Here is a 22,010-nt window from a genome sequence, read left to right on the forward strand (position 1 = left end):
CTCTCTCTCTCTCTCTCTCTCTCTCTCTCTCTCTCTCTCTCTCACACACACACACACACACACACACACACACACACACACACAGAGAGAGAGATACATACATTCATACATACATACATACAAACATATATATATATGTATATATATATATATACATATATATATATATGCAATTTTCAAAAATTTGGAGTGCAATTGAGGAACTCTCTGAGCCTCCTTTGGCTAGTGCCATTTCTTTAGAAGTCATATTCATCTCTGATAAACTCATTTCTTGTGCTCTGCAATTTTCAGCCTGAACTCTGTTTTGGCTGTCACCTTAGACCCCTGAGAAATCATCACTCATTCATTATATAATTGCAGGGTCCCACTCTAGCTACATGATCAGCCACACGGGCTGAGCTGGCAGTGCCTTCTCACCCACAGTTTCTAAGAACTCTCCTCTTTTGTTTGAGCACAAACTTGTGGCTCCTAGTTGGCCTGTGACATTTCTCCTCCTTCCTGACTGAGCCACAGCAGGCCCTCATAGGCTATATCTGGTCATGGTCAAAACAATCCTAGGTCATCCTGAAACACAGAAGTTACTGCAATGTGCTAAACAAATCCTGTGTGCTCTGCAACCTCACAGTGAGATGAGATGGGTTATCACTACTTCCCAGCTTCTCCAGAGAGAAAAGCTGGACTGCAGATGAGACCCAGAACTGGGGGTGGTGGGGGATATGAAATCATTGAGTGAACATAGTGAGAGGACTCCTATTCAATCATCAAAGGGTAGGCATACCCCTGCGGAGAGGAAAACAGCAAGCCCCTCACGCCTCTGTCCCCAAAGGCAACAAGGGAAATGACCTTCCAAGGAAACAAGACAATCATTGTTATCTGCCAAATAATACATTTTTCAGTGAAAACACTGGATATTGATTTAATGCTTATTTCTTTCTCTATATCTGTCAATTAGAGGCCATGTGTGTTACTTTTCTATATCTCATTGTGTATGGTTCTAGCGATGTCACAAGACCAGTGAGGAAAAGATTACAATTCCCATGTCATAGCTAAAGAAATTGAAGCAGGGGCTCAGTGGTTAAGAGCACTGACTGCTCTACCAGAGGTCCTGAGTTCAATTCCCAGCAACCACATGGTGGCTCACAATCATCTGTGATGGGATGAGATACCCTCTTCTGGTGTGTCTGAAGACAGCTATAATTGTACTANTATACATAAAATAAATAAATACATCTTAAAAAAGAAAAGAAGTTGAAGCAGAGAGCCACTGCCCTCAGTGACTGTCACAGGCTTCCATAAGTGACAGACTTCTCTGTCCTCAGACTCCACCATATTTTAAAATAGTAAAATCCGCAACAACCACTAGAAAATGAAACTCGGAAATACAAGAGGCAAGTAAGCTGCCCTTCCTCTGTCCACGGATGCCCTTACCACCCAGTTCTGAGGAGAAACGCTTGGCCGTTTGAAAGGTAGGCTTTCTCTGCCAAGAGCACACACGGCGCCGTGTCCTGCCTTCTGCCTGAGCCCTCAATCATCAGAGAGCTATCACTGCATGGAAAGGTTCATTTTTATTTGAAGCAAGCTTTGGACACCAGGACAAATACACCCTCAGAGTCCCCACTTGCATGAGTCACCAAAGCAGAGCCTTCTCTCACCTCTTGGGTGCCTGCTTCAGTGTCAGTCATGGCAACCACAGAGAAGTCCCCGTACCGGTCCCCGTTGGCATCTATGGACACCTGCCCGGCGATACCTACAGGAGAGGTAAAGAACTTTGAGTTAGAGACTTATGGTGCCTCTGCCTGCCAAGAAAACGAATTAATGGGATTTTTTTTTTAAACAAATCCATGCCACAGGGAATCACATCAGACTGGGAGCATTTTTGTTGGCATTTGGAAAGACATTGTAATTTCATCTGTGTCTGCATTCCTAAATTCTTAACATTTCTCCATTTAAAAAAGAAAAGAAAGAGAAATAAATGATCTTTGGGGAATACTTTTTTTAAAAAATGAATTAAGGCCCATGCCGAAGCAATGTGTTCATTCTAGAGTTTTGATTTTTTTTTTCCCTAAGAAGTAGCAGAGAAGTAAAGACCTATCACACATAGGTTGACTTGATCATTGGACAACTCTCATAAAGAAAGCCAGGCTGGCCCAGAAGTCAGTGAGTGATCATCGTACAGGAACTGCATCAGCACCCAGCAAAGCTGGAGGCCTGGTTGTTGAGTCTCTGCGGCCAACGTCTAAGGAGCATTGCCTAATGTGTGCCCACTCATTGGTTATCCAAACACTATCTGAAAGATTCCTGCGGGGACTGAGTTAGCACTGCAGCAGAGGTTAAGTTTATGCAAAAGAATGCTTTCCTCAAGGAGAGGCCTAGACTAAGCATTCAGCCCAGTGAAGGAGGGACCAGTGAAGTGCAGGAAGGTGCTTGCCACCAGACTGGTCACATGCTTGATCTCTGGGACCCACACGGTAGAAGGAGCAAACTGACTCCCAAGAGTCGTCCTCTGACTTCTACACCCACACTGTGACACACCTAGTCACACACACACACACACAGAGAGAGAGAGAGAATAAGGTATTGGTCTCCTGAGCCTCTCTACAACTGGCATAAACAGGATCATGTTCCTACCAAGAGGATGTAGCGATACATGCACGAGATTAAACACTGGAGGCATCTGCAACAGATACTTAAGCGAAGCCAGCTGTTTTCTTCTACCAGTGCCCCTACTGCTATTATTAACTCCTACAGATTGGATTTAGCTAAAGTTCTTGGGGCCAGAGGTGTTTCAGATTTCAGATGTTTACAATTGTTTGTATATCTGCATATACATAATGAGACATCTTGAGGGTAGGACACAGGTCTAAACACAATAAAGCTTCGCTTCATATAACACTTGCACACATAGCCAGGAGGTAGGCTCAGTACAATATTTTAAAGAATTGTTTTGCATGAAACAATCATTCATTATAAGAAAGTTTCCATTGGACACTTGAGAAGATTTTGAGCTAGGGACTTGGGAATGAAGGATGGCATTCTAAAGTTGCCATTATCATTGCTGTGCTTTCAATGTCACAGAAAGCACTTGACTGTGCTCAATCACTCCAGAAGACTCAACACATCAAGGTGGAGTTCAGTAAAAGAGTAAGGATTATAAAATCCCCATGAAAGTACATAGGAGGAAACCTATGACTGAAACCACTATCAAGAAATGTATAAGTTACCAACCTGGCTTAATTTACAAAGACCCTGAGGCAAGAAAGAACCAGAGAACAGTGGAGTTTCTGATGAAGGGTGTCTGTGTTTATAACCAGAGCCAGTGAGATATGAAGCTGGAGCAGATCAGCCAGAACACAGAGGACCCACCCACCTTGACCAGCACGATGGGTGCTCACGGCAGCCGATCCCTGAAAGGCCACCAGAGAACAGTAGCTGATAATAAATAGGCTGTGATTTCAGTCTTCATTCACTAGGCAGCAGGATGTGTGCACCAGCCCTGTTCTAATGAACAAAGGCCATTTCTTTTCTTTGTGGGACAATTCTGTGTTGTACTTAATTGGTGCTTCCATTGATTTGGCTCTCTCCAGTAGAAATGACTGCCCCAGTAAAAAGAGTGTCTGCTAAGAAGCATCCCAGGGGAAAGTTCCATCCTCTTGTGTGGTTTGGAGAGGCAGTCTTTTGGGTTGACTGTCCTTTGGGCTGTGGTTTGAAGGTCCACTGATTTTTCCAGACTTTGGGTTACTTTGCTGGAAACAGAATAGAGGTACCATTCGTCTACATTTTTTGTCTTCTTAAAACAGGCAGGTTGCAAAGGATACACCTATTATTATATTGTGTATCCTTGGGGGGGGTGTATAAAACTTCAAATTATATGCATATAGTTTATACACATATATATACATATGTATATAGATGTATAGATATAGATAGATACAGGTATAGAATTTCTTCTCCAAATATTGTGGCTATCGGAAATCACTTGTCATTCTGTTCAGAGGTGTTTGGGAAGGTGTGTCCTGCTTGAGTGTTTTGCAGAGTATTATAAGATGAAGTGGCCCTAGTAGTCCAAGACCTCATTACACCTCTAAGTTATTGCAATTCTGCCAGGAAATAGGGTGAGAACTCTTGGGGCGACTGCTTTGCAAAGTGAGACTTCACCTGGGACTATCAGGCAGAAGGTGAAGTTGTCGAGCTGAGAGCAGAATTTTCCTGTATATCAGCAGTGATTCTTCCCACCCAGTTTCTGTTTGCCGAGAGTGGAGGGAGCCTGTATCCCGCGCCGCAGTCCTGTTTACTTGGTCCCCCTGACCTCTCACACAGAGGAAGCACTGCTTCTTCTTGGACCATTTATTGCAGGTCGTCAGAGTTGATCATAGGTTTCGTGGCAATAAAATCCAATTTTGTCAAATAACATCCAGGGTATTTTTTTCTCCTGACAACTTAATGGTCACTTACAGCAACCACTAAAATTAAAATTGTTTTTAATGTTAGGAAGGTTTGAGTTTTTCTTCACACATCTACTTTAGAGTTCTTTGAGGGGCTACCTTCAAATGCACTATTGTTTAGCAAATAAAATAGACTCCAAACCATTCAAATCCAAACTTACCTTGGCATCAGTCTTTATATTTGGACACATAAGGTAATAGTTTTAGAATCAACTATACAGTTATTTATACTCTTGATGCATACTGACTATGTAGACCTGGCCCTAAAATGGAAATATCAAGATGGTGTAAGAGAAAATTTAGCGCGTGTCTTGGCTCTAAACAAAACTGTATCCCAGCCATTGTGGGCACCTGCCCTTCTCTCAACAACCTCCTTCACTGGTGCCTTTCAGCATCCCCAACTCTGGCTCCTGTCCCGCTGTCAGAAGACCAAGAACAAATGACCACCATGCCATGAGTAATAGCTAAGAATGGGATGTGCCTGACCAAGGTTGTGTCCCCACACACCAGTTTCTCGGTGTATTGTGCACAATTTCTGGGAAACCCGACTTTGTCCTAATATGCCCCCTGAATTACCCTATTTGATTCCTGCTCCTCAGCTGAAGCAGGAAGAGGCAAAGCCAGTTCATCCAGGGAGCTTACTCACCCCCAAGCAACTACTTGTCTGAAATGAAAGCTGTCACTCTTGTCTAGAGTAAAACATGGTGTTCACTGAAAATACCATAGAAAGTTAGCAGTAGCTACCATAGCTACTACCCAGACAAGCCCATCTGGAGCTCCACTCCTCCCTACTGCCCTTCCCTTTAATCTCTGGGGATGAGCTGAGGCCGTAGAAGAAACATAGAAGATAGAGGGGACCATCCTATATACCTCTCTCAAATGTACACTTGGCTTTTATGGGGTGTCCATGAGATTTTCCACTTTTCAGTGAAAAGTTGCACAAATAAGTATAAGCGTACTCCAGCCTACTGAAGGGCTCACAGGACAATTTGGCACAGTGCAGAACTCTTACAGAGCAAATAGGGTCCTGAAGGATGGCCTCGCCTGCTTCCTGTTTCCCCAGTCTGCACTCTGTATTAATGATTCTCAGAAGATGCTCACCAGCAAACTACAGGTTAGGTGCCATAGAGCAGCCATAAGGCACACCATCTCCCTGGAGACCAAAGCAACTTTCGATTTCAGCAGGATTTCTAAGTCCATCAGTCTGGTCTCGTTGCATCTTGAACACCAGGTCCTATCACACTGTCCCATTTACGCATAGTCACATAGACTTCCCAGCTTCACAGTTGACAACCTCCTACCATATATACTCAGACTGCAATGAAATTGTTGCTTCCTCTGCAGCACAGTGTCCTAAACAAAATGACTTCTGTCACCCTCGGGTCTCACTCTGCCGCCATGAGAGTCCCATCCCTTTCTGTGTATCCCTATTCCTCTTTATTTTATCATCCCTGGAATAGGCTGTGTGTTTATTGCCTTTTCCCAGGCACACATTTGCACAAGAGAGAAATTGATTATGGGCAACATCTTTACTTCAGTGCTTCATGCCCTGTTCCTTAACCAGTGCCTGCTACATCATAGACACCTGTTGAATGGATTTGGGTGAATGAACATAAACTTGATGCCTGCTCTAGGAACCACCTCAGACCAGTTTGGAATGTCAGTGACTCTTATATACACTATTAACAAAAATAAAGATTAGCAGAATTTTCTGTAAGATGTTCGGCAAATAGTCAACCCTGAAGGCATACTTACAAATAATGTTATATTGACTGAACAGACTATGTTTAGGAGTGTGTGTGTGTGTGTGTGTGTGTGTGTGTGTGTGTACATTAATGTATATAGATTCATACATATATATGCAATAACATCTAGTGAAAATAAGGAGGCATGAGTGTGAAGAAGAACAAGAGGAGTATATATGAGGATTTAGAGGGAGGGAGGAACAAAAAGGAGAAATGTAATTAAAACCTTAATTTTTTTTTTAAATTTGAAAAAGAAGCCTTTTTGGTGGCAAATGAATCAACAATGCCAGCTAAAAGAACAAGAAGTTTAGCAATATTCACTGCACTTTATAAAGCACCAACATACATTGAGACCCAAAATCCTTCACATTAGGAATGGTCTCTGTGGAGGCTGGAGAGATGGCTCAGCAATTAAGAGCATGAATTCAATTCCCAGCAACCACACGGTGGCTCATAACCATCTGTGATGGGATCTGCGGCTCTCTTCTGGTGTGTCTGAAGACAGTTACAACGTACTCATATAAATAAAATAAATCTTTAAAAAGGAATGGTCTCTGTGAGAAATATTCACAAAACGTCAACAAGGAAAGCAATAGCCTATGTCACCATATTACAGAATGACAAGAACAAAACCAGCTGAAGAATGCGCCAGCCAAAGAGAGATTAGAAGCTGGAGCTGGGGACACCTGTAATCCACATGCTCTGGAGGCAGAGACAGGAGGGCTGCCTCATGCTTAAGGCCAGGCCGGTCTACATAAGCAAGTTCCAGGTCAGCTAGGACTAATAAACAAAAAGAATTAAGGAAAGTAGTGTATAAGGCAGAACCATATTTCTCACTTTAACATGCATTAGATCTACGAGTGCCTGTATGAATTTTTTGACATACAAAAAATAAAAGTGTAATATAAATAAAACTACAATGAGAGGTAGTATTGACAATGAGATCGCTTTATAAAAGTGTTATGGGGTGTATAATGATGCTACCAGAAAGCACAGCACACCTCTAGACTCACCTAGGAAACGGCTGTTGTTAGCAACGGCACTGGGGAAAGGAGACTGGAGTGGAAAGCAAAGCTTCCACTTTGAATTTTGTGCCTTTGTGTTCTCTTTAAGTTTCCTAGACAAGCACAGTCTCATTTCTAATCTAGGTTGTTGGAATGATGAGGCGGTGTGCTTTTTGTTGATGTTATTCTTACACTTTTCTGCTTTTTATTTAAGCAGGAGCTAACATTCACTGTCTTGAAAGGAAAGTAAGAGCCAAAGGCCTGGACTGGCCAGGCAGCTCTCAGCACTGGGCTGGATACAACTGCTAACATCTTCTGCATCCCACTAAAGCCGACATGGTCTGATCATGGGAACATACACCCAGGTCAACACGCTTCTAAGTCTGACTGCATCTTCACACTGATAGTTCTGTAGTGTATAACACTTGAATGTGAATGTTGAATGTGATTTTTAAATACACAGGGCAAGGTAGATGGCTCTGTGGGTAAAGTGCTTACTGTGTGCACATGGGGACCTGAGTTTGGACTCTCAGCCCCATGTAAAAAGCTGGGCACAGTACTTCATAGCTGCAACCCTTGTGTTGGCAGAGGTAGAATCAGACAGGTCTCAGGGGCTTGCTGCCCAGTCTAGCCAAGCAGTGAGCTCTTGATTCAATAAGAAACTCTGCCTCAAAAACTAAGTTGTAGAGCAATAAAACCTGACATGAATCTCTAGCTTACACACACACACACACACACACACACACACACACACCATAGTATACTTGTTTTTAAGCAAAAATAGGACCATTTTTATTGCAGTAAAATTTGCTTAAACCATGTCCACATGCATTGCATTGTTTGGCCTTGTTTTCCCAAGACTGTGTGACTTGAATTGACTTATTATCCATACTTTAAAAATAGAGAAAGCTACACAACTGTAGCATACAGAGAGGGCCTAGGTCAAACTTATACCGGCTCCCTGATTGTTAGTTCTGTCTCTTTGGGTCCCTGTGAACCCAGGTTAGTTGAATCTGTGTGTTTTCTTGTGGTGTCATTGACCCCTCTGGCACCTTCAATCCTTTCTTCCTCTCTTCCATAGGATTCTCTGAGCTCCTCCTAACGTTTGGCTGTGGTTCTCCATATCAGTTGCTGGGTGAAGCCTCTCTGATGTAGCTTGGTCTTCTTTAGGACTCATAACAGTAGGAGTGGGGGATGTCTATGACTCTTTTGCCTGTTGTTGGTGCCCTTTTTGTCCTATTAGGTTGCCTTGTGCAGCCTTAAATATGAGGGGAGGTGACTAGTCTTATTGCAACTTAATATGCCATGTTGAGAGGCATCTCTGAGAGACCTGCCCTTTTTGGAAGGGAAATGGAGGAGTGGATTGGAGAAAGAAGGGAGGTGGGGACAGGAACTGGGAGGGAAGGAGGAAAAAAACTGTGGTTGGGATGTAATATATATGAGACATTTTTTTTTAATGGAGAAAGAAAGACTCTAGAAAGGTTCTTCGTTCCAGGAGATAGCAATCACAGAAGCAACAGCTTATTTGGCCGCTGTGCTGCTACCATGGAAACTGAATCCCTACCTTCAAATGTCCTGTTCCAAGTCTGCTGGATGATTTTCCCCCCATCCTTCTTGCTGTAGCCAGCTCTGAGCACTTCATGTAAAGCCAGAACGTAGAGGAGGATGGCGTCATGGAACCCTTCAACAAACATGTTCACCTGCAAAGGAAAACCATTGGGTGAGTCTGAGACCCTGATGATTCCTGTTCATCAAGTGATACAAGCAAGCAAAATGGTCCAGCCTGAGTCTGGAAGTCTGAGAGACCCACGACAGAGTGGACAATGCTATCAAAAGTAACTACCAAGAGTCTTATGTTTTCCTGGCATTAAGTGAGTAGGAAAAACCCTGACTTTGGGAATTTACAGAGCAAACAAAGCATGACAGAAGGCAAAGACATCGTCCTGTTGTCCAGATGAATCATTCCAGGACCATCAGACCTTACAGATATGTTTTTTCCATGAAATTAGCCTTCTACCCACATTTTCTGTCAGCTTCAACATGATTCTGACTCCCCAGTGAAGTCTTCTCCAACTTCCACAGCCCATATGATGATCTCCACACTCAGCACAGCAACAGAACAGAAGAAACTGGGCAAGCTGAGGCAGAGAAGTCAGGAGTCTGAGGCCAGCCTATACCACATGGCAAGACCTTGTCTCAAAAATATTAAAACAAAATAAAAATTTAGGCATCCTATTTGTTCATATGCATCAAAACTGTTGTTGATTGCCTATATGTATCAAAGATACAAAAATGAGCATGGTTCTTTCTGCCTGCCTAGGGAGTGGGGCCGGGATGTCTTCTGAATTGGCAATAAGAGCTCAGCCTCTCTTTCCACCCTCTGCCAGACTCCAAGGATGGAAATGGATGCAGTCTTTATTGTTGGTACATTCTCTCTGATCTTTGGCTCCAGAATGGTATCTCTGACTTCCATAAACTTGGTTTAATAAATGGAAACACTGGACATTGAATTTAGAAGAGTTGCTGCATCATGTTGCATTTTGTTTCATCTGTATTCACGCACGTGGTGTTGAATCTTCCTCAAGGGTAATTGCCAGAATCATGGCACAACAGCATAAAGTTTTTAGTGCATATCAAGCATTAAACAACTAGTTTTGTGAGCCACATGATGTTCTCAGTAGTGTACTAAGAGTCTTATTGGGGATATGGTAGAAAGACATAAAATAGAGCAGATAGTATTAGAGATGAGGAAGATGGTGACGAGAAGCTCAGTGGTGGTAAGCAAATGTTGAACTGAGTTTTGAAAATGAGCAGGTGTGTGGATGGGAGGAAGGTTTGTAAAAACACTATGAATAGAATAATGTGGCAAGAGCATATCCAGACCACTGCTCCATTAAAAGCAGCAACTGCTCTGCTGAGCTGAGGGGAGAGGATCAAGGCCACATGGAGACAACCAGTGGAAACTCAGACCACTGGGATCAAGAGTCCTCCCCAGGGAGCTTGCCCTGTCCTTGGTAGGCACTCGATAACTTGACTTGCATTATTTCCTCCTGAGAAAGACTATGAAATCCCTTGAGTAGGTCCTTCTTCCACCTGTATACCATTACAACATAAACTGGAGTGAAATAATCAAATACCATCTTGAAATGCTGGGCAATTTGCAAATGGTACAAAAGGCACAAAAATATTCATACCTTGTTTCAAGAGATGGAGTTAATGACAGAAAGCCAAGGTTACATGAAGAATTGAACATTCCTCAAAGAATCTGGGAGGTGCTTGTGTGAGAAACAGCCTGCCCAGTTCTTCTAAAGAGGAACCCACAGGAAGAACGCCTTCAGTGACGTTCTGTATGGCCCAACTCAAGAGCCTATTCACAGATGGTGTCTCCTGGTTCAAAGGCACACGAATGACATCATCTCTTTCATGGGCACACCCACATAGGGCAGCTCAACACCTAGTTTCATTTGTCCTTATCCTACCCCCTCCTTGAGTCCTGTTTTGCATCATAGGACCAAATATTTCAGAATTGCCAAAGTCCAGAACCTGGGCTGCTCCAGCTTTGCCTTTTGAAGCTGTGTGCCTCCATGGTTCTGGGTCTTCAGTTCCTCATCTTAAAAGTTAAAGAAATAACAGTGCCTTCCTTCTGGGGTTGCTATCAGGTTAATGGATGTAAAAGTCTTCACACAGCTTCTGCCACCATTACCCCGTTAGCTTAGATTGCTGTGATTGTCTAGAGATGAGAAGTTTTAAACCCAAGGATTCTGCTTAGCTTCTAATTCCGATAAGCAACCGCTTTTATTGACCCATTTTATTCTTGATGGAAAGTAGGGCTCCTCATTTACACCCTGGTGCCCCAGATAGATCTCTTATAGCACCATGATCTTCATACCACCTAGTAGAAAGCACTGTCCAAATTTGTCTATCCCACTGACCCTCAGGGCACATAGGACAGGTTCAAGGTCACAGAGATCTTGTAGTTGGCAACTAGCTAGATCTATAGTCCACTCCTAACTGGGACTCCTCACTCAACCCCTCAAATCTCCAGATTCCTCATTTGTGAAATACAAGGCTTAATTTAGCACTGGATTGTCTCACAGAGATTTTCTGGGGATTAATGAAACACTCATGGAAGTCCCTGAGACCATGAATGCCTTGGGTTCTTGCTCTTAGCTGCCAAGCTTAAGTCTCGGAGACACTGTTTTCTTAGGCAGAGAATGCTATAGAAATAACATCTACCAGTCAAAGATAATTTTCGGGTGCCTTGAATATGCTAATTTAATTTTCCAAAGGAATACAAATTTTTCACTTAGACCATGAAGTCATCATGATTTGAGAAAGTATGCATGCTGATGAATTTTAACAAGTAGAGCTTAACTGTTAAATTTAATTCTCAAGACATAGCCATGCTTCCCCTATGGGTCTATCTTCTCTTCTATAACTTTAAAGAAATCACCTTGCTACAGGGGAATGGCATGGGATCCTAGTTGGAACATGTTAGGGAGGTGGGGCCTCTAAGCGAGCACTAGACTTCCCACATTCCTGAAGAGCTATCTGCTGCTAACTGTTGGCTTCCGGAGAAGGAGTCGTGTTCTTCAATGGCATAGCCATTGTCGAGTTGCCCATCCCCCAGGAAATGATGCCCCACCCATGTTCACACAAGCAACACCTGCATGAGAAGTGCCATCGTTTTGCTCAGTCTTCCTGAGTTTTGTTCTTGCCTGTAACATTCTGTACATCCCTGCTCTTGGGCCCCCAACTGCATCTCTGCTTAAAATATGATATGAGTTCTAGGGCCTCACCCTTTTTACTGTGTCTGCCTCCTCCTTTCCCTCCTCATCCTCATCCTCTTCTTCTCCCTCTTCCTTTTCTTCTCTTCTTCCTCCTCTTCTTCTTCCTCCTCCTCCTTCTGTCCTCCTCTCTAAATCCTCATCCAGAGATGTCATACTGATGTGGGCCATTGATGGGCCTGGTCATACACCCTAGCACCATGCCCTAACTGTCTCTTTCCAATTCCCTCCTTCTTGAGGCATTCTGTCCCATCCTCTATAGGAAGAACAATCAACGGCTAAGAAAGATGAACTTGAATTGGTTTTGTCCTAACAAGTTTGACGCCAAACAAGGCAGGCTCTGGGCATAAACTCTGGTCTGAAATCTCCTTCTGTCTTGATTTCCAAGTAGATTGCAACAGTTACCTCCTTAAAGAGGTGGAGTGTCTCCCTCTCTTGCCACAATTAGCAGAAGAGATGCTGACCCCAGTGCAGCTGGCGCCCTGGCCCTCTGCGGAGGAGGTTTCATCGCACCTACCTCATAAGCCCTCACGTCAGAAGCAAACCCCCAGACGCTGTCTTTTCTCACAGAGAACATTCTCACTCTCACACATGGTTTTTAGTGGGAGGGAAGCCCGTTAGCACATTACAGGCACTGAAAATTGCAAGTGCAAATTAAGGAGAAAAACAATGAGAGAGGGAGAGAAGACGATATTAAGCTGTATTAAGAACACCTTCCTTTGGACTTCCCAGCTACAAGGAGCCAGATTACTTGGTGTGCCTCCCTGTCTCTGGACAAAACAACACTTGAACCTCAAGGTCTGTTGTTACCAAGCACAGGATATGGGATGCCCTTAACTAGGCATTAACTTGTTTGAGTGTTCATCATCTGTTTTAGTTACCAAAGTACCCTGACAAGGGGGGGGGGGACAGAAAGGCTTGTCTTACTTACCTCACAGGTCAAGGGAGCAGTCATCAGAGAGGTTAAATCCTGGTAGCAGCAGCTTGAGCCGGCTACTCCCACTGCACTGCAGCATCAGGAAGCAGCGAGCAGTGAATGCTTGTGTAAGCTAGCTTCTTCCTTTGGACGCAACCCAGGATCCTAGTTCAGGGAAGCTGCCTTTCGTGTGGCCTCTCCTGCTTCAATTAGACAATGCCTCACAGGCATGTCCACAAATTTATGTAATCTAAATAACCCCTTGGGTGTGCTCAGGAGGTTGTCTCCTCTGAGATGCCAGATCCTTGAAAGTTGACAATCAAAACCCTCCATCATGACATCCTTCTAGCCAAAAAACCCTCGCTTAGCATCATTTGCTGAGCTCTTAAATTCCTAAGTGCAGCCACTCCCCAGCCAGATAATGAAGCTGTTGCATTAAGAAAACATGGCTGTTAGCAATCTCCATCGGACAGCATCACTGACCCATGCAGACAGGCTGTACACATGAAGTCACGATGTGACCTCTTGTCTGCCAGCGCTGCTAGCCATTCTCTCTCATGGAAAAAGCCAAATAAAAGTAATCATATTTTTTCCTGTTTCAAATGAGCATAGATGACAGATGGCACTCTTGCATGCCCCCCTCTGTTACAGTGCACAGTATCTTCCCCCATTTCTCCCCAGGGAGGCAAATTCCTGTTTAGATGAATTGCTCAATGCTCAAAGTAGAACATGCTGCCCACTTCAACTGCCATGTATCATGAGAGGAACCTGTAAAAAGGGGGTGCCTGGATACCAGAAAAGCCCACAAAGCTCTCAGGTGGAGGATGCTGGGAGAACGCTCCCGAAGGGGAGTGCCAAGCTGGACCATCCTGGGGTTTGCTTGAAGCCAAGCCTGTCACACGGTGGTTCTATCTTCCTTACCACAAACAGTTGGTTCCCAATACAAATGAGGAAAGCTGTGGGTATTAATTTCTCAAGAGCCTCTGAAGAAGACATGCCTTCTAACCCTCTCATTCAGCTGAAGATCACATAAGGAAAAAGTGGAATTTTGAAAGAGAGCAAATAAGAGATGAGCTGTGGATTGCTCTCTCCCCTTCAGAGCTAGTAATGGCAGCATCACCTTGTCAAATGGGCATAGTAAGGCCTTGGAAGTGAATCTTGTCTGAGTCCCATGTATCACTGAAGACAGCAAGCATCAGGAGTGGTTTGGGAATGCTACATGGGTAGCTGCAAGGCCCAAGATAATTCTACATTTGGTAAACACTTAACGCATCACTTCTGTACTTTATACTTGAAATACACATTAGCTGGCCTGAGAGGATGGCTCGGATACAGTGCTCGCTATGAAGCATGAGGATCAGACTTTGCATCTATAGAACCCACATGAATGCCAAGTGCATGTGGTAGCTCACCTGTAATTCTTGTAATTTCAGAGGATGGAAACAGCTGTACTCACAGTTTTGGAAAGCTCTGGGTTTAACTGAGAGACTCTGCCTCAATGAATAAGATGCGGAGCTACTAAGGAAGACTCCTGCCATCAACCTCAGGCCTCTCCACACATGTATATACACATATGCAAACACACATGTCTATCTCCATGAATACACACACCACACAAACGAACTTTATGTATTATCAATTTTCATTCAATTTCCCTATTAGTCATAACATTAACAGTCTATACCCCAGCAACAGTAGAAAGCACTGTGTTCCAAGGGCTTCCACACTCTTCAATGTCTTATAAAGAGAGGTCTCACTTTTATAGATCAAGGCTCTTAATCACTTGCCGACATATTTTAGCCTTGGGGGAAGTTAATCTAAACACACTGCACCTTTCCTGAATTTTGAGAAAACAAATCGGGTAGCTTTTGGAAAGTCAGACATCTTATCAACAGTGGAGCTAAGGTTCCCAACCTGTGTCTCTGCACATAGCTAAAATATTGCTGTTGCTTCTAGCATGGGAGATCTCTTCCTTCCTAAACTGACTTCCTCGGCATAGGATTTTTCCCTAATTTGTCCAGACAACTGTCTCCATCCTGAGCTTAGCTCCACCCCTGTATCAATTCTATTAACTTGCAAGTGACTTTGATCATGCAGCCCAGATAGTAGCTGTTGGCAGACAAGAGGATTTAGAAAAAAAAAATATGTCTCTGCAAGATCATAGAGTTATGCCCATGCTCATCAAGACAATATAGACTGGGGACCTCAGAACTGGCACATGGAACTCACTGACATGAGCAAACACCAGCCAGGAAATCTCCTGAAGAAGGCAATCAATGAATGGGACTCTAGAGTTAACACAGAACACAAGTGTCAATGACTTTTTACAAACTTCCAGTGCTCACATGGGGAGTTGCATCTTTTGATATGTTTGCCCTTTGAATATAACAGAGAGAGAGAGAGAGAGAGAGAGAGAGAGAGAGAGAGAGAGAGATTTACAGATGTATCTCATCACCCCTAGCACTGGAAAGCTTATTTGAAAAGTGAGACTTACAATGATGTAATTGTCACTAGCTTTCAGATGAGCATGTGAGTGACACCTGTCCTTAGCTCACTTATATGCATGTGGATGTTTCTGTAAAGCTGGTGATCCAACTCCCATATGGCTATGCAAAGACCAATGTGATCTGTGTGCTTTTCAAGGGAGAACATTCACATGGGCAAAGACATGAATTGACACTCAACAGAAGGGCAGGTTCGGACAACAGGTGACATGTCAGACGCCAGCAACAAAGACACCAGAAAAAGAAGAGAAGAGACACCAGGGCAGAGGAAGACAGGAAACTCAGAGAGAGGTCCAGGTTGAGTGTCAGGACCTGCTGTCTTCCACAAATACCACAGAAGGCTCTCTCCAATTGCTATAGGCCTTACAGTTTGTTATCTCCCCTTCCCTCCCACCTTCAGCCTAAGTCTGTAATAGATTGCCATCTTATACTGTTTTTCCACGACCCCTCTTTTCCTCCTCCGACCTGCCCCTTTGCAAATAGTATCTTTATCAAACTCTGTCACTTCTCTTAGGCAGGCCTTCTCTCTCCTCCCAGGATGTTCATACATACACTCACTTTCAGGGGTCCACTCACACTTGATCTTACAGAAACCTCCTCCGGCCACCCAAACCCTCCTTTCCACTGCAGCTGCACTTAGCACAAACTTGAATCATTTCACTCATCAATCTCTTTTGTATATTTGCATGGCTGCATACCTAGACATTGCACCACTCCTGAGTATACCAGCCATATTACAGGTACATCTCTTTTTGCAGGCTCAAGGCCCTGGCATCTGATACAGAAACTTCATTTGATTGAGTTGACATAACTGTCACCTGCCACTTCCCACTATTCTCACCTATGCCTGTTTCTAGCATCTAGATGCTGCCATCTTGGTTATTTGCTAATCCTAATCTTCTGTAAACTAGGGGAAGAAATCCCAGCACTTGTTACAATGATATTTAAAATGAGGGTAAAACAGGTATGGTATTGTGTAACCATAGTCCCTGTGACTCAGGAGGCTTAGATCCACATCACTAAAGCTCACATGCCTGAGGCCAGTCTGGGCAACATTGTAAGATCCCATCAGAACAGAAATGGAATAAATGGATTCAAAGAAAGGATTTGAGGGCCTCTCCCATGATAAAACCAATAAATCACACTATGTTTTGGCTGTTCAAAGGCCTTCTTTGGGCACTGTTGGCTGAGATTGCTGTAACTTGGGTTCCGCACCTACTGCTTAAGGGCAAGACTTCCAGACCAACACATGGAGGGAGGCTCGTACTGCAGCTGGTGATCTCAGTCAGTGAATTAGGACTAAATAGTTCCTTATGAGGTCTTTTCCATCAAGGTTGCTACCAAACTAATAAAACTGAATTAACTATTCTTGCCTTCATAAGAAGCTCAGCGTTTTACATTTTGGAAATTATGTATCAATGAAGTTAAAGAATTATTGGCAACTTCAGGGCATAATATATTATTATCATGTGCCTACAGAGTAATATTTGTGTAAAGGTAGTCAGAACAATAGAACAAAATAGATAATCTAAGATACACACACACACTTACAGTCTTCTGAGTTTGACTGAGATACCTCAACAGGCGAAACCAAATCTTTTCAGCATATGGCAAGACTACAGAACACAATGGGGAAAGACAAAAGTTTGACTCTCGTATCACGGCAGATACAGAAACTCACTTGAAATGACTCATAGACATAAGCATCCTGTCTAAAACTTTTATAAACTCTGGAAGAAAATGGAATATCACTGCGATTTTGGCACTGGCAAATTTTTGTTAATGAGAAAGTACAAAGAGCACTGAACATTACAGAATAAATAGGCTAATGTATTCCACTCCTACAAAAGATTCACTTCCTTTAACTTGACTTTGTAAGCACATAACAGACTGCCCTCCTACTTCCTTCACATCAGGAAAGCAGGGGAGTTGAGGATGGCTTCTCTATAAACACTATGTTTATAGACAATGAAATAGAAAGTGCAATAATAGATAGTAGTTATAAAATTGTAAATTGTCATGAATCTAGGAAAACAAGGCTTAATCTCATTAAATTATCTGCTCCTTAAGTCAGCACTTGTTATTTAAGAACCTGTCATGATGCACTGAGTCAAGACCCAGAAATTAAAGAGCATCCTAACCAGATACTGTCCTCAAGAAACAAAGACATTAGGAGTCTGTGTCAAGTACCACAATCATGGAATGCGAAGGCCTTCACCCACTCCCTGAGCATCATAACTAGAGTTAGGGAGGTTGGCACTGATTCACATTCTTCCTCTGCACCCTGTCTCTGCACTCACAGAGGCCACTTCAGTGTCCCCATGTGTGACCCACTCACTCAGCATCATACTCCATGGGTCTTCAGTTGTCATCATTGCACTGGGTCCCCTCAACTCTCACACAGCCAAAGGGATGCTTCTCCAATGTTTTAATGCATATAGTTTGCCTAAGATCCTTCTTCAAAAATATATTTTGATTGACCAAGAATATGAAACTGTGAATCTAACTGTCCTCCATCCCATAGTCTCTGAAATGATGCTACTAAGACTGATACTTGCAAGACTAACCAGTTTATCATCGTCTGGAACTCTCAAGTCCTGGGTCTAGTACAATTCCCTGCCTCCCATACTCTTGGATGTGCAGAACAAGCTCTTTGGACTTGGACTTCCCTCATGCTCTGTATTTGGCTTCAGAGCTCTGAATGGAGCCATCTTGAGGAAACAACAAAGTAGGTAAATGAATGTCATTCAGGTCCAGGTGCCAATGGGAAACTACAAAAAGAAACCTGCCTGCCACTCAAGGGACAGTTTGCAGTCGGACACACAAATTGGGTGTCATCTACAGACAGTCATCCCTGCCTATAGATGAATGCACAGGCTACACTCACATGTATGTACATACACAAAGGCAAACACACACACAGGATGGCTTAACTCAGAACTCTAGGTTGTGGCCCACCAGTATCAGGGATGTGATGGTGACTGGAGCTTAAGAAAACTGACCACATTATGCCCACAGTCAAAAAAGAGCAACAGACACATGGCGACTTGTGCTCAGTCAGTTTCTCCTCTAGCTCACACAGTCCAGGACCAGGGACTGGTGCTGTCCACTTTTCTTGCTAGCTCCTCCCACATCAATTAACATGATGGAGAAAGTCCCTCAGAGGCATGCCCCCTCCCTGAATCTCCCTTCTCAAGTAGTTCTGCATTGTGTCAAAATATCAATTAAAAATGACCACCTCACCCATCAACTGACTTTTTAAAATTATTCCTTCTGCTCTTTGGGATTATAATTATGTCATTTCCCTGTTCCCTTTCATCCCTCCAAACCTTTCCCTAAATTCCTTGTCCTTTTTCAAATTCATGGCTTCTGTTTTCATTAACTGTTGTTACACACATGTGTGTATGTGCATATGTATTCCTAGATTGCTGAGTACAGCCCAGTCGGCCTGTAGACCGTCCCTTGTTTGTGTGTTCTCAGGGATGATCATTTGGTGTTGGACAAACGATGGGTGTGCTCTGCCCTAGGGAAGACCAACTCCTTATGTGTCTATGGTTCTTTGTATAGCGATGAGATTTCTGGACTTCTCCCAACCTCTTTCACATTAACACAGATCAGGGATCATTGTGGGAGAAGACACAGAAAGATCCTGAGAGCCAGAGGAACAAGGAGCTGGCTGTAAGATTCTATCTCCTAGAAGACATGTCCACAGACATCTCACAAACACGGCTGTCTAAACAAGAGCTGAACAAGGTCAACCAACATTATCGAACCACTACCTTGGGCTCTCCCAGCTCGAGTACCCATGAAGACGGCAGCATCAATGAACAATGGCCTCTTGAACCAGATCTCTGGCGTACAGTTACAAACCCCTGTGGATGCACTCAGCACCCAACATCAGAATCCCCTGTTAGCCAAGTGGCTGGGGAAGCTGAACTTGGCCTGCTTCCAAGCTGGAAGTCAACACATTACATCATTTCCTTCTAGCTCCTGCTTAGTGACTTGAGGTCCAGAGTTATTCTGCTCTGACTGAGTTAAAATCAAACTGTCATGTAAGAAAAGTTAAATTATGAAAGCACTGTATTTATTCTTCTAGTCCTTGGGTGAATTCATGAGTGGCTCTACCACTACTCTCCTGGCATTCAAAGAACATTCTCTGGCAACACAATACCGACACCACCTCTACATTCGTTCACCTCAGGCCTTTCTTTTCTAGGTTCTCTCTTTAAACTCAGTCTCCAGGGGAAGGTAATCTACAGCCCCAACATCACTGTGTAAAGAGTCCTCAGTGAGTGAAAAAGGGATAGCGAGACCCCAGGTAGACACAAAGCCTTTAGAAAGGATCAGAAATGCACAAAAAAAAAAAAACAAGCTGAGCTTCAGCCTCTGCTATTTCTCTCCTTCACTTGCTCACAAGTGCAATTCTTCAGCCTTAGGCACGTCCTTCCTACAGGTCAAACTGGTCTTGTGCTTATAGTAGGGATTTGAGGCGGCCACACTTCTCTGAAAATAATTACATTGTATTTCAGATGTGAGGAAGTTGCCCAAATGAGCTGGCATGCCCTTCTTCTCCAAACAGTAAAAGAAAACACCTTAGCCTTTCAGTTAGGGTTGGCTCTGCTTGCATGGTGCTATTTTGCTCCTGCATACTTGACAGTGTTATCACCATTGCTGCAAACCTCTTTGTGTCTCAAGTTAGTTGTATTACCACAGACACTAACAACAGCACCAAACACAGGTTGCTCATCAAAGGGATGAAACAGGATGCTAGGTTTGGAAGTCCTTTTGCATAAGCCCTGTGCCTCTTTGTATTTTCACACTATACTAAGTCAAAGCTTTTTACAGTTAGAAAGCCACACCTACCAATGTGTAACAATCACAGGTAAATGAGCACTTTATTTATAATAAAAAATGCTTTAACCCAGAATACTCCATCTTCTGCAAATAGTCCATTAGTGCTATTTAACACTGTCTAAAGTTGCCATAATAATTTACAACAATTTCCCCCTTTAAGAAAACGAAAGTGATTTTTTTTAAGTTCAATATCTTCATTTAAGCGTTTTGAAAGCCAACCAATATTTCTTTAGCTAGCGAAAACCCCTTGCGATGCCTCTGTCCCCCCTTCTTTTCTTCCTAATTAAATCCCCCATCCATTTTCCTAATAAGACTAATCTCATTAATATGTTTGCACGAAGGCTCATCATTCCCATATTGTTAAGACCAACTTGCGGTTTGACTTTATTCTCACAAATAAAATTAGCAAAGACCTCCTGCGTCTGAAAAGGCCTTTTCATCTGGACAAACATCCCTGGCTGGCTGTGAGGATGAGGAGTTACAGAAGAAGGGGAGCCCCGTCTATTCTGATGCAGCCCTAGTGGGAAGGCCTAACTGTTCAGAGTGTTGCCAGAGTGGACCAAATCCATTTTGCATCAACTGCATCCTTTTCTCTTTCACTAGTTTGGCTGAACACCTGACTTTTCCATTTCTCAACTAAGAAATTTTGAATCTAATTAAATGACGTGAGACAAGAAGACAGTGAAATGTCTCTCTAAGATTTTATTGATGATCAATAATTTTTCAACTGTCACTTCCTACAGAGCTTCTGTGCAAAAATTGTAATGAAACACAACTGAGACTGAATACCATGAGGCCTTCCCCCTCAGAGAAATTACAGTATTACTTTTCAACATTTTAAATGTCTCAATATGTCACACTTGGCTCTCTAGACAATTATGTATTAAACCTTGTCTCTCTCTCTCTCTCCTATGCCTAGATAAGCCGTGCACCCTCACACATGCCCCACATGCATTTGTAAGCATCAAAGGGAGACCTGGGGTAGGAAGCATGCTCCCGGGACACCTCACCCCATCTCCTCCACAACACTGCCATGCATCAGACTCTCCCACAGTATTTGTTTAAATAGTCAAATGTTCAGCTTTTAAAGAAAAAGAAAAAGCAAGCTATGGGTGGCCTGCTAACCACAAATGAGCAAATACCCCAAGTCATAAAATCCCCTTCTGCTCAGAATACCTGGTTAGAAATACAAAATGGTGTTTACCAAATCCTGCCCCGAGTTAAAGACAGACCGCACTAAAAACTGAACTTTGAAAGCACTAACATACAGAATTGTCTTTTTTTTTTTTAATGTACACTATACATTCTTTCCGATTTTTTTCCTCTTTTAATGTTCAGTTGTTTGTTTGTGAGGAGACCCACCCAAGCTATGCTGCCCATATGAGAGCCAGGGCAATTTGCAAGAGTCAAAGTCTCTCATGGTTCTAGGAATCAGACTCTAGTCCTCAGGAAGATGCTGTGGGTGTAATTTATCCGAGGAATCCTGGTACATTCTTTAGAATTAGGCCGCAATTCTACAGAAGCCTTGAGGCTGTGTCTTTGTAAAACAAACTAGACACAGAGCATTGCAATTCCTTGAGTCCAGCAGCTGGGGCTTACCTTTACAGTTAAACCATATAGGGTGATGAGCAGCTTAGCGCTAAAGAAAAGCTGGTTCTGTATACTCTAAATCTAGAATAATATTTCCAAGAAATGTTTCTGATATGATATTATAAAAAGCAGAATTCAATTATGTAATAAAATTCTCCTACAGTGTGT

The 22,010-nt window shown here is 43.1% G+C and overlaps 1 protein-coding gene across 7 annotated transcripts in view; it reads right to left on the reverse strand.

The window, feature by feature from the left end:
• The window catches only part of Npr3 (natriuretic peptide receptor 3), a 67,225-nt gene that overhangs the window by 7,758 nt on the left and 37,457 nt on the right, over positions 1–22,010 (reverse strand). For all 7 annotated transcript variants that reach the window (XM_029469835.1, XM_029469833.1, XM_029469837.1 and 4 more), the window contains 2 exons: positions 8,756–8,891; positions 1,653–1,747 (listed from right to left, as the gene is read on the reverse strand). In XM_029469835.1, the coding sequence (XP_029325695.1) occupies positions 1,653–1,747; positions 8,756–8,891 (231 nt within the window). The remainder of the gene's footprint in view (positions 1–1,652; positions 1,748–8,755; positions 8,892–22,010) is intronic.

This window comes from Mus caroli, chromosome 15, assembly GCF_900094665.2.
Source record: "Mus caroli chromosome 15, CAROLI_EIJ_v1.1, whole genome shotgun sequence".
Taxonomy (NCBI): domain Eukaryota; kingdom Metazoa; phylum Chordata; class Mammalia; order Rodentia; family Muridae; genus Mus; species Mus caroli.